General features: G+C 35.9%; 1 protein-coding gene across 14 annotated transcripts in view; it reads right to left on the bottom strand.

Moving 5' to 3' along the window:
• The window catches only part of INPP4B (inositol polyphosphate-4-phosphatase type II B), a 762324-nt gene that overhangs the window by 35819 nt on the left and 710694 nt on the right, over nt 1-15811 (bottom strand). The window contains exon 28 of one of the 14 annotated variants that reach the window (XM_078445725.2): nt 13733-13924. The exons of the other annotated variants lie outside the window; for them this stretch is intronic. Within the exon in view, the coding sequence (XP_078301851.1) occupies nt 13903-13924 (22 nt within the window). The 3' untranslated portion in view covers nt 13733-13902. Of the gene's footprint in view, nt 1-13732; nt 13925-15811 lie in introns of those variants that run through there. 14 annotated transcript variants of the gene reach the window in all.

The following is a 15811-nucleotide window of genomic DNA, read 5'->3' on the forward strand; positions in this document are numbered from 1 at the left end:
AGGTATTCTTCTTTTCTCAATTTATCTCATTTTAATGAGATACACACTGTTGTTGTTATTATCGTTGTTTTACTTTACATTAAATGTGTTGCTTAATATTAAATTCAGTGGCTGAAACAGTAGTGTATGAAAAACACATCTCTCACAAGTCATAACGATTGGGTCATCTGAATACAGTGCAGTTTAAAAACAAGACCAAATTAGGTCTAAGCAAAATGAACATAAATATAATTTATGTATAATTTACTTTGCATCTATATGTGTGTGTGTGTGTGTGTGTATGTGTGTATATATATATATATATATATATATATATATATATATATATATATATTATATATGCATACTAATTAGGACTTTGGCTTTCACAGTAAGTCAAAGGGTAGTATTAAAAAAGTTCATTGCAATTCACTTTTCCATTTCAGTTATTTTATTTGGATCATAAGTCTTGCAAGGCTGCAAAATTCATTTTGTGAAAAAAAATGTGGCTTTAGACTATTCTCTGAAGTGGTTTTACACTATCTCCTCAAACCTAGAGATCTAACCTTGCTCCAATAATTCTGTATAAATTCTCACTGTTGCTTAGAGAAGCATATCTTCTCTCAGCTCAGACCCGAGAAGGGAATGTCCTCCAGCACGTCTGCTCTTGTCCCCTCTACAGCAGATTCAAGATATAGAATCTTCCATTAAAAAGCCTTCCACAAAACTCAACTACCTGAAGGGCTAGCTTTAACTTAAGAGCAATATCTACATTAAAAAATACTTTATTAGGCATATATTCATTAACATAAGACCTTGTGAGGTGTTGGGCCAGAAGATATCTAGCTTCCCTTCCAACACTGATTTAACAGAAAAAACGTATTTATAGACTTCTTTTATGACAGAAATGAAAAAATCAATATTAACCACACATGTTCAGACTCTTCAATAAAATTTTTATCTTAAGTTGAAATGTATATTTTGCCTTTAGGTATCTTGTCATCAATGGAGATGAAAGGCCACAGGATGATAATGCTGCAAAATATTTCTTTATATGTGAATAAAGAATACTGCTTCAACAGTAATTTACTATTTCTTTACTCGCAGAGCCAGGGCAAGAATATCAGATTACCTAGCCTTTTTCATGGAGGAGAAATAAACATCTATGGGGAGTGCAGACTATCTTCCTTGTAACAACTTTCTCTTTTAGCTGCTGGGGAAAATATTCAGTTTAGATGATCTGCAGAAGCAGAAGGCTTCCCTCTACAAGGGGAAGAGAACCCTGCCTGCCTGGAAGGCCCTCACCATCCACAGTGGTCAAGGGGTCCCAGCCATGAGAGTTAGAAATGAAAGCTGATGCATGCCTTTACTTCGTCAACCCCCATACAAATTAGAAAGCTACTTCTTCTCTTCTATCCGTCAAACACATAGGCTCCGATTCTTTCAAGATTCTTTTAGTTTTTTTTTTTATTGTGATAAAATTAGTTAAATCAAAATTTTGCTTCTATTAGTAACCAAACTCCAGAAGGAAATTAGCAGAGTTTAGCAATATATTGGCAAAATGTACTAATTCCAATTTAGCTTGAGATAAGGATATTCAAAAGGCAATTGCTGACTTCCAAATTAAACTTAAAATTAAAAACATATACACAAATCCATTTTTATTAGCACTAATATGCCAACATCCTCAAATTCTGAAGGCTTTTAAAAATACTTAGTATTTTTCTTTTCTTTTTCTTTTTAAATATTTATTTATTTTTGAGAGAGAGGGAGACACAGAATCCGAAGCAGGCTCCAGGCTCTGAGCTGTTAGCACAGAACAGAGCCCGACACGGGGCTTGAACTCACAAACCATGAGATCATGACCTGAGCTGAAGTCAGACACTTAACCGACTGAGCCACCCAGGTGCCCCTAAAAATACTTAGTATTTTTCATTTTCCTTTCATTCCCTGCATCCACATGAAGACAGTACATCCTTCGTTTGTTCCTCAAGGGATGTGGGCAAAGGTGGCAAAATAAACATTCACACATTTATGACAAAACTAAATAAAGCAGACTGCAAAGGAACATGACTCTCTTTTACTTGGCATAAACAGAAATGGGAAACTGTTTCTATTGTCCATTATGATCTCAAACCATAACCTCAGTAATATAAAGTTTAAATTTATAACAGAACTTTAAGGATTTCATTTTGGAGAAATTATAATTGACTACATAAATATCAAACTGTATTGTTTGCTCAAAATAGGTTTATTTAATCTCCAAATAAAGCACCATTATTTAGAATTAATTTTCAATTATGTACAGTATCTCCAGTCTGTTCAGGAACCACACAGTTCACTTGGAAATTTTAACTTATTAACATCCACAATAAAGTTGTATTTATGAAGTCCAACCACAGAGGGGAAAAAAAAAAAGATTAAACTCAGCAAACGTTTGCTGGAGTTTGGGCTTTCAGAGGCTGTTAAGCATGCATTTCTCCTGTGGTCAAGCTGAACCCACAACAGCACTGTTCAACTGCGTCTGGTGCCTTCTGGCATTATGACCATGTAATATTTAATCATACATACCTTTCATAGATGCACGTGAAATTTTTTTATCTTACTGGAAAATGATTTTTATTTTTTTTGTGACCAGAGAGAAAGAAATATATCAATTTCAAGAGCAGCTGCTATAAAATCAGTTCATTCTTGTGAAGAGGCAGGCATTTCCCTCTTCTTTTCTGGCAAAAATAATATCTCTTGACAGGTCTAATATGCCTTTTTCTCACTTTTGTTCTAGTGTTTCCAAGAGGAAAAAAAGTCTTTATCATAAAATCAAATAAAACTGTGTTATAAACATTCCATATCTGAATTCATGTTATAAAATTAAATTATGGAACAGAAACTGAACAAAGGATGATATCTATTGTATTCCTATTTTCCAGTGCAAAAGAGCAGTCAAGGTGATTTGCAAACTCTGAAGCATATAAAAATATAATGATATTATTTTCTCAAATAGTTGAGAGGACAGATATCACTTTGAAAACACATAAATTCAGATGTAAAAGACTGGATTTTTTTTTCAGTTTGAAAAAACTGTAAATCAGTATTATTCAACTTGATTTGACAAGTGTTAAAAATAGATTTAGGAAGTCTTTAGCTTAGGATAGAGAGAATGTTTTATGTGGTTTTATTCTTAAGTATTTAAATCCTGCCTTGTTTTAAAAAGAATTCAAGGCAGTTTAAATGAATACATAAAATTCAGAAAGATATCAAGAATGAAAAGTGGGAAAGAAATAGTAAATGTAAGAGTATGTCATAAAAATAAATTAGGAATGAGGTCACTGTATTTTTTAAAAAGACCCATTAAAGAATGCTATCCATTTGTAGTAGAGGGAGCACAAAATTGGCCATGAGGTTTTTAGAAGTCTCTAAAAAAGGAAAATCATAGGGGCACTTGGGTGGCTCAGTCAATTAAGCCTCTCTGACTCTTGATTTTGGCTCAGGTTATGATCTCACAGTTTGTGGGTACAAGCTGTAAATCAGCTGACAGCACAGAGCCTGCTTGGGATTCTCTCTCTCTGTCCCTTCCCTGCTCGTGTGCTCTCTCTCTCTCTCAAAAAATAAATAACAGTCGGTTAAGCAGCCGAGTTTGGCTCAGGTCATGATCTCGCGGTCCGTGAGTTCGAGCCCCGTGTCGGGCTCTGTGCTGACAGCTCAGAGCCTGGAGCCTGTTTCAGATTCTGTGTCTCCCTCTTTCTGACCCTCCCCTGTTCATGCTCTGTCTCTCCCTGTCTCAAAAATAAATAAAACATTAAAAAAAATTAAAAAAAAAGTGTTATAAAAAAATAAATAAACTTAAAAAAAAAGAAAATCACAAAATTAAAACTCCCAGGCACACACACAATCACATTCAGCTACCCCACCTGCACACACGAACACACACACACATACTTGAATTGTTCTGGAGAATCATAAAGAAGCCTAATGTTAATGCTGTAGAAAAAAATATTCATGGAGAGGGAAATTTATGAGGTAAGGAAAAATGTCTGCAACATAAATGAACCTTGAAACAGTATGCTAAGTAAAAGAAGTGATTCACTTGGGGAGCCTGGACAGCTCAGTCAGGTAAGCCTCTGACTTCAGCTCAGGTCCTGACCTCGAGGTTCACAGTCCCTGCCCTGCATTGGGCTCTGCACCAGTGGTACAGAGCCTGCTTGGGATTCTCTCTCTCTCCCTCTCTCCCTCTCTCTCTCTCTCTCTGCCCCTTCCCCACTTGTACTGTCTCTCAAAAGAAACAAATAAACTTAAAAAAAGACCACACATTGTATGATTCTATTTATATGAAATGTCCAGAATAGGCAAAAGTGATGAACACGTTCTAAAATTAGATTGTGACGATAATTGTAAAACTTTGTGAATATACTAAAATCTATGAATTGTACTTTTTAGATAAAATTTTTTTCTTTTTAGACTTTAGATAAACAAAAAATAATATTTTGGTACCAATAGTGTCTCAAATATTTTATGGGCATTCTTTTTTTTTTAAGTATAGTTGAAACACAATGTTACATAAGTTTCAGGTGTTCGACACAGTGATTCCACAACTGTATACTTTGTGCTATGCTCACAAGTGTAGCTGTTATCTGCCGCCATACAACGTTATTACAATATCATTGACTATATTCCCTATGCTGTGCCTTTTATCCCTATGAGTAATTCATTCTATACCTCTCACTCCCCTTCACCCTGAAATGGATGAATTGTATGGTATGGTATGGTATGGTATGGTAGGTGTATGTGAATTTTATATCTCAGTAAAACTGTTAACAGTGTAATCCTATCCTTACGGTAGACCAAGGATTATGAAACCTAGGTGTGCATCACAGTCATCTGGAGAGTTTGTCAAAGCACTGATTGCCAGGCCCCAATCCTACAGTTTCTGGTCCAGCAGGTCTGGGGTGAGGCCTGAGAATCTGCATTTATGTCAAGTTCTTGGGGGATGCTGATGCTGCTGGCCTGGGGACCACTCTTTGAGAATCAATGCATAGACAATATGAGTAATTGAACGGGCTGGGTTTTTTACTTTCTTCAGTATGGTTTGAGAAATCAAACCAATGCACAGTTCAGTAAAACTAATTTGAGGAGATGCTGTTATGACAAAGAAGGTGGTAGCAATAAGAACGGTAATGGTGACAATCGCCACATCAGTAACAGCCGTAGCAACATTTAATTTTTACTGGTCCTTACAATGCAACAAGTACTCTGTTAAGTGCTTCCATGATCATTATTTAATCTAATCCACACAATAGCCCTATGAGATGAATATGTTGGTGAGATCAACACCATAAGTTAAACCTTACCAAGTACTTACATGATATTCCTGTTACCAATTTTTTCATATACCCATTTCTTTTACTTTACATAGCAAGATCCCAAAGGCTCCTAGAATTTCATTCTCACTGCCAAGAAGTGGAGAACCAGGCCATCTTTCCACAGAGTTTTTCCTCTTAATCACTGAACTATACTCATTTCTCTCCACCGAGCTGGCTTAATTCTTAGATTTTTAGAGGTCTCAAAACAATGACTCTGCCACAACAATGTTGTGATACTTGAGAAATATCACATGTGATTTTTTACTATTAATAAACTACCAATTTTCCAAATGATATGCCTTATAAATTACACTCTCGACCCCTGTAATGATGTCATTCACACTCCTATGAACCCTGATAGACTCAATGAATGGGAGAGAATGGGGTGTAATTGTGCATAATATATCTTTGCTCATAGGACTTGAGACCATTATCCTCGGCATAAATGCATTATGCTGGGGATTTGAACTTCTCTGTCATCTATGATCTTCTGAAAAGAATAAAAGTTGGAAGTATTTTGACTGCTTTTCCATAAACACTATTGACTCCCAATTTAGCTTTTATGAGACAGTGGCCAATGAAGACTTTCAGTTTGTTCTCCTGGGGTAGAGACTGGAGCATTACAAGTAAAATTCAGGTGACAAGGAGGGTTGAAACCTTTCTATGACAGTGTTTACCCAAGTAGACTGAACACTCTGATTAAGGCTAGAATTTCTACATGGTACACCGATGATGTATTGATTTTAACAGTTTTGGATTTATTTTCATGGGCAGTAGGACAAACATAATAGGTACATCAAGTATATGAATTCGTGAATGTCATTCCTTAGGACAAGGTTGAAATAAATTATCGTTCGTGTCACACTTCTGGAAAGAGATTATTAGGTTGTTTAATGAAAAAGATTTGGGAAGTGTTATTGTATGGGAACTAAATGCTCTAACAAACCTGTCAACTTTAAAAGCAAGCAAGATCTGAGATAGAACTATGATATTTGCTTCACATCCCCGTGTTTAATTCTGAGTTGTTTCTCTCTTTGAACATGGTGTTTGGGTCCAGCAATATGTGGCTGCGCCCACTCACTTCCTTTATTCTTGCATCCTCCCAGGAGCAGAAACAGACTAGGTTTTGGCAAAACTACTTTCCACACGTTCAGGCCTGGGCCACATGCATCTCTGGCTTTTTTAAGGAAACAAGCCCTTTCTAGGACTAGTTCCTGCTACACCTAATTTTCCAAGTGCAAAGGTATCACTCACCTCCCTAATTGCCTCTGTGTGTGTGTGTGTGTGTGTGTGTGTGTGTGTGTGTATACATGTGTCTCAGCTGGAAGTCTCCATCCCTTTTCTAAAACAGAGTACTAAAAAGTCTTACACCATAGACTCCTGTCAAAACACTGCACTTCTCTCTCCAAACCCAAGAGACCTTTCTCATCTACTCTTCTGTGCTTTCATTTTTTTGGTAAAAATAAACAAAACAAATAAAAAATATTCTTAAAAACTGTCACTCCTGAGACTCTCTTATCTAGAACTTTACTTAAATGCAATAACTCAGCAGTTTATATATGCTAGATCCCTTTCTTGGGTGGCATTAAATGCAAACACCCAATATATGAAACATATATTAAAGATGAGATGTTAGAAGTGGAAATGCAAACGGCCATCAATGTTTAGTGTTCAATACGACTTATTACAGGAAAATATAAATTAAATCAAGATATCACTTTTCACCCATCACATTGCTAAAAAAAAACTCTTACAGTGCAAATATTTGGGCATGTGGAAAATGGGAACATATGTGCATGGGTTGAGGGATATAAATAGTATAGCTATTTTTAAGAGCAATCTGGTAGCATCCAGTAATATTGAAAATATAAATACCTTACCACCTATTTCACTTTTATGTTTATTACACTGTGAAAATTCTCATACTTGTATTCATGGACATACTCATGAGTGTGTCTACTGCACTATTGTTTAATAGCATAATATCAGAAACAACCTAAAATTTGATAGGGAAATAGATAAATTGTGATCTATAATATAAGGGAATACTATACAGCTATTAAAGGAGAGGACTAGATCTTATGTATGAACATAGATCTTAAAAAAAAACCGAAAACATGATACCAACTGAAGAAAATAAGTTGTTGGATGTGATACACATTATGATACCATTTATGTAAATAAAACATTTAACAAAGGTGATGATTAACAAACAGTGCCCTTAGCCTTACCCACTGATATTCCCAGTCAAGAACTCCCAATTCCTCCTTGCTGCTTACCTAAATTGTACTCATCCTCAAGATACAGTTCAAACCCTCCCTTCCCCAGGGCCACCCCAGCCCACAGTGATTCCTTTTCCCCTCTGATCCACTCTGGTTTTAACCGTTTTAGGCATGTGGCCTGATCTACCTCATACTATCCTTGTGGGCATTAATAGAGGATCCTCATATAGAATGCTTACTATAATTCTTAGTACATAGCAAGAAGAACTCATTGACTACTAGATGCTATTATTATTACAGATGCATTTTGCCATTTGTTTAGCATGGTACTCTGCCATAGTAGATATTCAATAAATGTTTACTTTTGACTCTAAATATGATGATGGCATAGTTCTGTGAATAATATATTTGCCCAGACCATCTCCTGGGATGGGGTTCTTGGCTTGTTATTTACCAGATATCCTAAATCGCTAATAAAGTGTGTGGGCATTCAAAGTTGGATAATGCACGAATTCTACTGCCTGAGCACCCAGGCACTGCCAACCGGGGCCACAGGTCATCACGAGCTCTCTGTTCCAGGCTCAGTTGTTCCCAGATTCCCTGGATGCCACCGGCAGGGTTCTCACCAGATTTTCAAACCATGTAGCCCATAGTCACTGAGAGAGAGTTTAAGCCTTTTAGCAACCAAGTATTAATCTTGGGATTTTCTTCTAAGACCTTGAAGACCAGGGAAATTCCTCAATTTCAGGAATATCTGAAGAGGCATGGAGGAGAAATATGGGCTGGGGAAGCATGGGCAGGGTAGGTGGCAATGGGGAGAGCATGGGAGCAAGCAGAGCACCTAACACCACTGGGCACGGAAACTTTAAATGAGCTATGTCATTTAACACAACCACCACAGGACAGGGGAGGAAACTGAAGCCTGGAGATTAAGTTGTCCATAGATGTACACATGATGAGTGTTAGAGTAAGGATCTAACCCCAGATCTTCCTGCCTCTAAAAACTCATGTTTGTGGCAGAAGTTACATCTATTTTAATTAAATTCATTTATACGTGTTTCCATTAAATGAAATTAAAAAACATAGATTCCATAAACTTGTATTTCTAGGCCCTCAGGTAATAATTACAAGAGCAAATGTGTGTGCAAAGCTGGTAACTGCTCTGGATGACAAGCACAGGGTCTCATGCCACTGCTAGTAGAAAACAAATATAATACACAAAACAAATTAGGAAGAAAAAATAGACCTCAAAATCACAAGTTTTTTAGTTAACAAAATAATATGATTTGCAACAAATGCATGAAGATTACCTAAAATCAGCACACACGCTTTGTTCAGGAAGTTGAAAGATTTTCGATAGATAATTCTTCAATTTTTCCAATGAGTTCAGTTTTCTTTTGATGGTTCATCTGTGGATATCTTGTTAAAAGATGCTTGCTCCAACAAGATTTTTTTAAAAAGTGCATTCTTTGCACTCTCTTTCACCTTATGGTAAATTGAAGCAAAAACATCCATATGGGGTCAGTTTTCACATAACTATTAGCAACCCTAAGATGAAGGTGACTCCATCTGGGCTTATTGCTGTCATTCATCACAGATACGGACTGAAGTAATGCAGCAATACAGTACTGAAGTTCTCAAGGGAAGAGATAATGCTTAGTGATAATGGAAAAATTGTTCCTGCTTATGCTGTTCTACACATACACATCCCTTTCGAGTAGTCAGGATATAACAGAAAGCTTCCATTGCCTCTGTCTATAATGCTTATTACTCACTTCAATATTTGAAATAGATAATATGAAATAGTAGCACCTTTTCTCTGACTTGTACAATCAAACAAGAGTAAGGTGAAATAAAAACAAGACTAACAAAAGAAAAAAATAAAGTTTTCTATCTTAACACAAACGAACTACATGACTCAAAAGTAAATCTCACAGAGAATGCAGAACATGAGAAATAAAACATTTACTGACATCAATTGGTTAAGGATCACTTGTTTATAAAGCAGAACATTTGACAAGTTGTGAAATAGAAATAGCATAAATTTCAGGTGCAACATGTTGAAAATAGGACATTCAATAAGATATTAAAACTCAATGTGGCTGATGGGCCTTTTAGTCTCTCTCTTATGAATTAATTATTTACTAAACTTGAATGATGAAAGCCCTGTATCTAAAGGGTTACAAATAGGTTGTATGCTGAAATAAGCCCTGATTAATCTTACTAATGGCATATCAACTATCTTAATTTTAAGGAGCCACTATAGAATGACAGATTGCAGAGGAATGTACCATAAGGAAAATAAAAGTTACAGACAACTGAGCAATATGGTGTCACATTGTTACCTTGTATATACACATCAACCCTGGGTTCCTGTTAAGGGAAATAAGATTGCACTGGTATTTTCATTTTAATTTACTTTTTAGTGGGTATTAAATTTCCCAACACAATCATTTTTTGATAGAGCATGACATTTTATAATCTAGTCAAATTTTGTATTTAAAACCCATTCCTAATTGTCTATTAATGAAATATAAACTCAAAAGTCTCTGCTAAAAATTCTTTCTGTAAATGCACTGGGACAAAAGGGATCTTAGCATCATGGAGATCCCATAACCAAAAACTGAGTGCTGATATTGCATTATCCCTTTCTATAAAAAAAAAAAAAAAAGTCTGCCAATTATGCAGCCACCATTTTTTAACTTTCCACTATACATGATCAAAGGAGAATTTGTCAATACACATACACTTCAAAACTCAAAGAAAGGATAAAACAAATAACTCAGTGAAGAAATGGGCATAAGACATGAACAGACAGTTTTCCAAAGAAGACATCTAGATGGCTAACAGACACTTGAAAAGATACTCAACATCCCTTATCATCAGGGAAATACAATCAAAACCACAATGAGATACCACCTCACACCTGTCAGAATGGTTAAAATAAACAACTGAGGAAACAACAGATGTTGGTGAGGGTGTGGAGAAAGTGGAACTCTTTTGCACTGCTGGTGGGAATGCAAACTGGTATTGCTACTCTGGAAAACAGTATGGAGGTTCCTCAAAAAATTAAAAATAGAATTACCCTACAACCCAGTAATTTCACTACTAGGTATTTATCCAAAGGATACAAAAATGCTGATTCAAAGGGGCACAAGTATCCCGATGTTTATGGCAGCACCATCAACAGTAGCCAAATTATGGATGTCCTTTGGCTGATGAATGAATAAAGAAGATGTGGTACACACACACACACACACACTCAGGAATATTACTCGGCAATCAGAAAGCTTGAAATCTTGCCACCTGTAACAACGTAGATGGAACTAGAATGTACTATGGTAAGCAAAATAAGTCACAGAAAGATATGTATCATATGATTTCACTCATATGTGGAATTTAAGGAACAAAATAGATGAACATAGAAGAAGGGATGGAAAAAGAAGATAAAGAGAGGGAGGCAAACTATAAGAGACTCTTAAATACAGAGAACAAACTGAGGGTTGCTGGAGGGGTGTTGTATGGGGAGTGGGCTAAATGGGTGATGGGCATTAAGGAGGGCACTTGTTGGGTGAGCACTGGGTGTTATATGTAAGTGATGAATCAGTAAGTTCTACTCCTGAAACCATTATTACACTACATGTTAGCAAATTTAGATTTAAATAAAATTAAAAAAAGGAGAGATATACCAGGCTAATAGTCTTGCCACAAAGCCACTAAAATAAATTACTGCAATGTGGCAGGTTTAAATGAGATTGACTTCAGTCAAGTGGTTCTCCACCTAGTCTCCATCCCAGAAGCTAGTTTGTAGAAGGACTCCTGCCATTCAGCCCCAAACCCCAGGGTTTCTTTCTTTTTCTTTCTTTCTTCTTTCTTTCTTTCTTTCTTTCTTTCTTTCTTTCTTTCTTTCTCTCTCTCTCTCTCTTCCTTCCTTTCTTTCTTTCTTTCTTTCTTTCTTTCTTTCTTTCTTTCTATTTAAAATGTTTATTTATTTTGAGAGAGAGAGAGAGAGAGAGAGAGAGAGAGACAGAGAGACACAGAGAGAGACAGAGACAGAGAGAGAGACAGAGACAGAGAGAGAGAGAGAGAGAGGCAGAGTGTGAAGGATACAGAGTATCCCAGGCAGGTTCTGTGCTGTCAGCACACAGGCCAACACGGGGATCTAACCCACAAACCAAACCACAAGATCATGACCTGAGTCAAAATCAAGAGTCAGATGCTTAACTGACTAGGCCACGCAGGTGCCCCAAACCCAGGGTTTCTAATAAGGGTTGAGAATCATTGTTTTTGTCTTGCAATATAGGCAATTACTAAGAGTTCTTTAAGAGCCAGATCTTCCCAGATACTCTAACTTTCTATTCTGAAGAAGCCCTTTTGCTATTTCAGCCAAGCAGATTATAACCAAAGGCACGTATCAGTAATGTGCACCTGTGAGTAATATTGGCTATGTAGGAAGAGAGTGAAATTTTTGAAAATAGTACAAAGGAAGGATTCAGAATATGCATTAAGATAGTTTTTTTTTTTTTTTGAATCATAACCTCTCCAAAGCTTTCAATTTCATCTTCTGGAACTTTTGCTTGTAAATATGTCATAACTGAGTGATAAGTTCATTCTAATTATCTAATCTAATTATCTAATTCTAAATCTAATTTTAAATGCCTATATATGTGCAAAACTTCCTAACATATATATATATATATATATATATATATATATATATATATATATATATACATGACATGAACATTTTAGAAACCTGTGTTATCCATCCATCCATCCATCCATTGAATATTTGTGGAGAACCTGATATCATTAGGCATTGTTCTAGATCCTGGAAGGCTGCAATGGACAAAGGAAAATAAAAATACCTCCTCTCACGGAGCTTATGCCGGTGAGTAAGTTTCTGATTAAGCAGCCCAATGAAGCTTTATTTATTTCTCTTTATCTATGACATTTTGTTTATTCATAAATAATCTGAACAGAGAGAAGCACAATACAATTGAAAAATTTAATAGAGATAAGGAAAAAGTAAAACTAAAAAATGGCAATATTATAGCCTCGATGAACTTAAAAAAAAATCCAGAGTAAATAGCCTGAAAGGTAGTTAGAATAATTCAAAGGTAAACTGTAATTAATGTTAAATAAAATTAAAAAACCATTATTTTCAAAAGCATAAAAATCAAACTCCTTTAAAACACTGATTTATTTAAATCCAAGGTTGTGTCCCAGAATATCAGTAAAGTTCTTGAAAAATTTAGATTCCTGGATCCACCTCAGATTTCCCAATTATAAACCAATAGGGTCCAAACATAAGTAATATTTAAAAACTCCAGAAACAGTTTGAGATGCATTTTAAAGCCACTGTCTGAGGGTGGGATTTCCTAGATGGCGGACCAAGGAGTTCTGAAAATCTTCTTTCTTCCAAAAAACTATGAGAATGGAAAATACTAGGAAATGGAAAGTCAAAAACACCCATTTCAGGACCCTGGTAATCAACTGAAGTCAAGCAACAAGCTGAGAACTGGTTCTTCCTGGAAAACTGCTGACAGGGGGTAAGAAGAGAGGAAGTGTGTGGCCTTCCTGCCTGGCACTGCTCCCATCCCTGCCCCTTTCAGCTCAAGTTCTACTAGGGTGAGCTGGCGGAGCACTTGACCGCTCTGGGGGAAATGCCACTCCCGGGAATTATCTGAAACAGCAGTATTCTTGGATGAGGACAGTGGACCTCTTGGCTAGTCTGAGATAGCGGTTCTACTGGGGCTGCTCCCAGAGTAGCCATTAATCTAACCAGGAGATCCTGAAAATGAGAGAGCCATGGAGGGATTTGGTAAACTTTCACACATCCTGGCCAACTAGCAGGACCTAACAGGCCTGGTGGAAATAAAAGGGAGAAGGTTCGAAAATGCCTGAACTTTGAATATATTCACAATCAACAGATACATCAACAGTGTTTGGAAACCTTATTGGATTGAGTTGTCTGAGCACAACTTCTGTCTGCCTTATTATCATTGGCCACCAAACTACAGAGACCCAAGGGCAACCCCAGGAAACAAGGCTTAGATATAAGAGTAAGAACCAAATTACTGTCTTGAATATAATTGAAAACATAATTTTAAAAAAAGACAACAAAGTTGATACATAGTTCTGAAAAACAGAAGGCAACATTATGAATTCCTATTTGGATTGTTCTTCATTTATTCAACCCGTATTTATATTCATCTTACTCTGGACCAGACACTGTGCTCAATGCCCTTGTACAATGGTGAACATAGTAGATAAGGTTGAAATTAAACAGTTGATGTTCTAGAACTAGAATTTGCTCTTCAAGGTCTCAGGATTTGAGCAGGTTACTCTAGTCTTCTACACAGTCTGAAATTTATAAAAGCACACATTTTTTATGAGTTATAGGACTTATGTAATACACTTGACCCTTGAACAACAGAGGGGTTGCGGCTCTGAACCCCTGCACATTGGAAAATCCATGTATAACTTTTGAGTCCCCTAAAACTTAATTAGCAATAGCCTACTGTTGACAGGAAGCCTTACTGATAACATAAACAGTGATTAACATGTTTTGTATATTATGTGTACTATATACTGTATTCATACAATAAAGCAGGCTAGAAAAAAGAAAATGCTATTAAGAAAATCATAAGAACATAAAGTACTTATTAAAAAATCTGCATATAAGTAGACCCAAGCAGTTCAAACCTGTGTTGTCCAAGGGTCAACTGTATTTTAACTAACAGATTTGAAGGTGCCAAATACATTACCAAATAGTTTTAAGTGATGTTATTTTATTTTATTTGGTACAAAGAGAATAACTTTAAAGTATAACAAGGTCATCTATGTTTGAGTGCTGGCTCTAATATTTTCTATCTGAAGTTTTTGCCAAAACATTCTAGAGCTCAGTTTCATTATTTATAAAGTAAAGGAGGTTTCACTAGATTTCTAGAGTGACTCTTTGATCTCAAATATATCACTCAAATTCTAAGGGCGTGTAAGAATACACATTAACGTAAAAAAATATTTACAAGAAATCTATCCAGGCTTACTGTGATGAATACAGTCCACCCATAATTGGCACGGCATTTGTAAACACTTTAAGGTGGCATTTAAAGAACTATTTCCTTAAATAGATAAACATTGCATTTGAAACCTTATTTATAAGAATCAGCAGTAGACTTTATTTTAGTAGATGGTATTGGAGTCAAACCTTTTGTCATAATATATTCATAAAGATTATAGGGACTATGGTTGGCTAGATTTTACTGTACCTGGAAGATCAGAATGTTAACATCATGACCCTTGATATTTATTTTTTATTGACATAAAAAATATTATACAGTGATCGCTGTATGTCAAACACTGTTCTAATCACTTTACACATACCAATTCATTTAATCCTCAAGAAACTCCTAAGAAGAGCTTATCACATCTGTTTTATATATGAGGAAACTGAGTCATCAAGAGGTTGACTAACTTGCCTAAGGCATTAGAGGCAGCAAGACATTAACCTTCTCATGGCTAGTAAGCGACGTATAGGCTACATTCAAACTTGGGTCACTGGCTCCCAAGCCCCATGCTCTCATTTACTTTGCTATTTTGACAGAACTCATAAACCAATGGGCTTAGATTGTGATACACAATACCCAAAGAAGGAAATGACGGTAGTTATTAAAGAAAAGAACACCACTTGTTTCCCGTAAACACAGGTACACACACACACACACACACACACACACACACACACAAAAAGCCCTCCAAGCCTCACACAGCCCTCATGTATTCACAAAACCAAATGATAAATTTGACAGATTTGAAATGTATAAATATATATATAAATATATATACTGATCCCCCAGAGAAGTGGTGATATGGAAGTTAGGATCTTTAGTGTTTTTAGATTAAATTTTTTATACTTAACTTTGTTTAACAAGCCAAGAATAAACCTCATAAATGTTATGTCCTGAGCAAGTATGTTACATATATAATGTTGATTCTGTACAACCTTTATGCAATACCACACTATGTAGTTTTATGGTTTAACATGTATATGACAAACACATCTTTTATTTACCAATTTGAAAGAATTAGCTTTATAACTTAAGGGTCCCTTTTTACATCTGCCTTAAAATAAGCAACAATTGCACCTTCCAGAAAATGCCTGTTTGTTGAACCATTGTAGTCCTCTGGTATATCTGGCCAATAACATGTGTTCCTGCTCTCCCCACCTAGTACCTTTGTTCTATCCAT

Source organism: Panthera onca, chromosome B1 (genome assembly GCF_046562875.1).
Source record: "Panthera onca isolate mPanOnc1 chromosome B1, mPanOnc1 haplotype 2, whole genome shotgun sequence".
Taxonomy (NCBI): Eukaryota; Metazoa; Chordata; class Mammalia; order Carnivora; family Felidae; genus Panthera; species Panthera onca.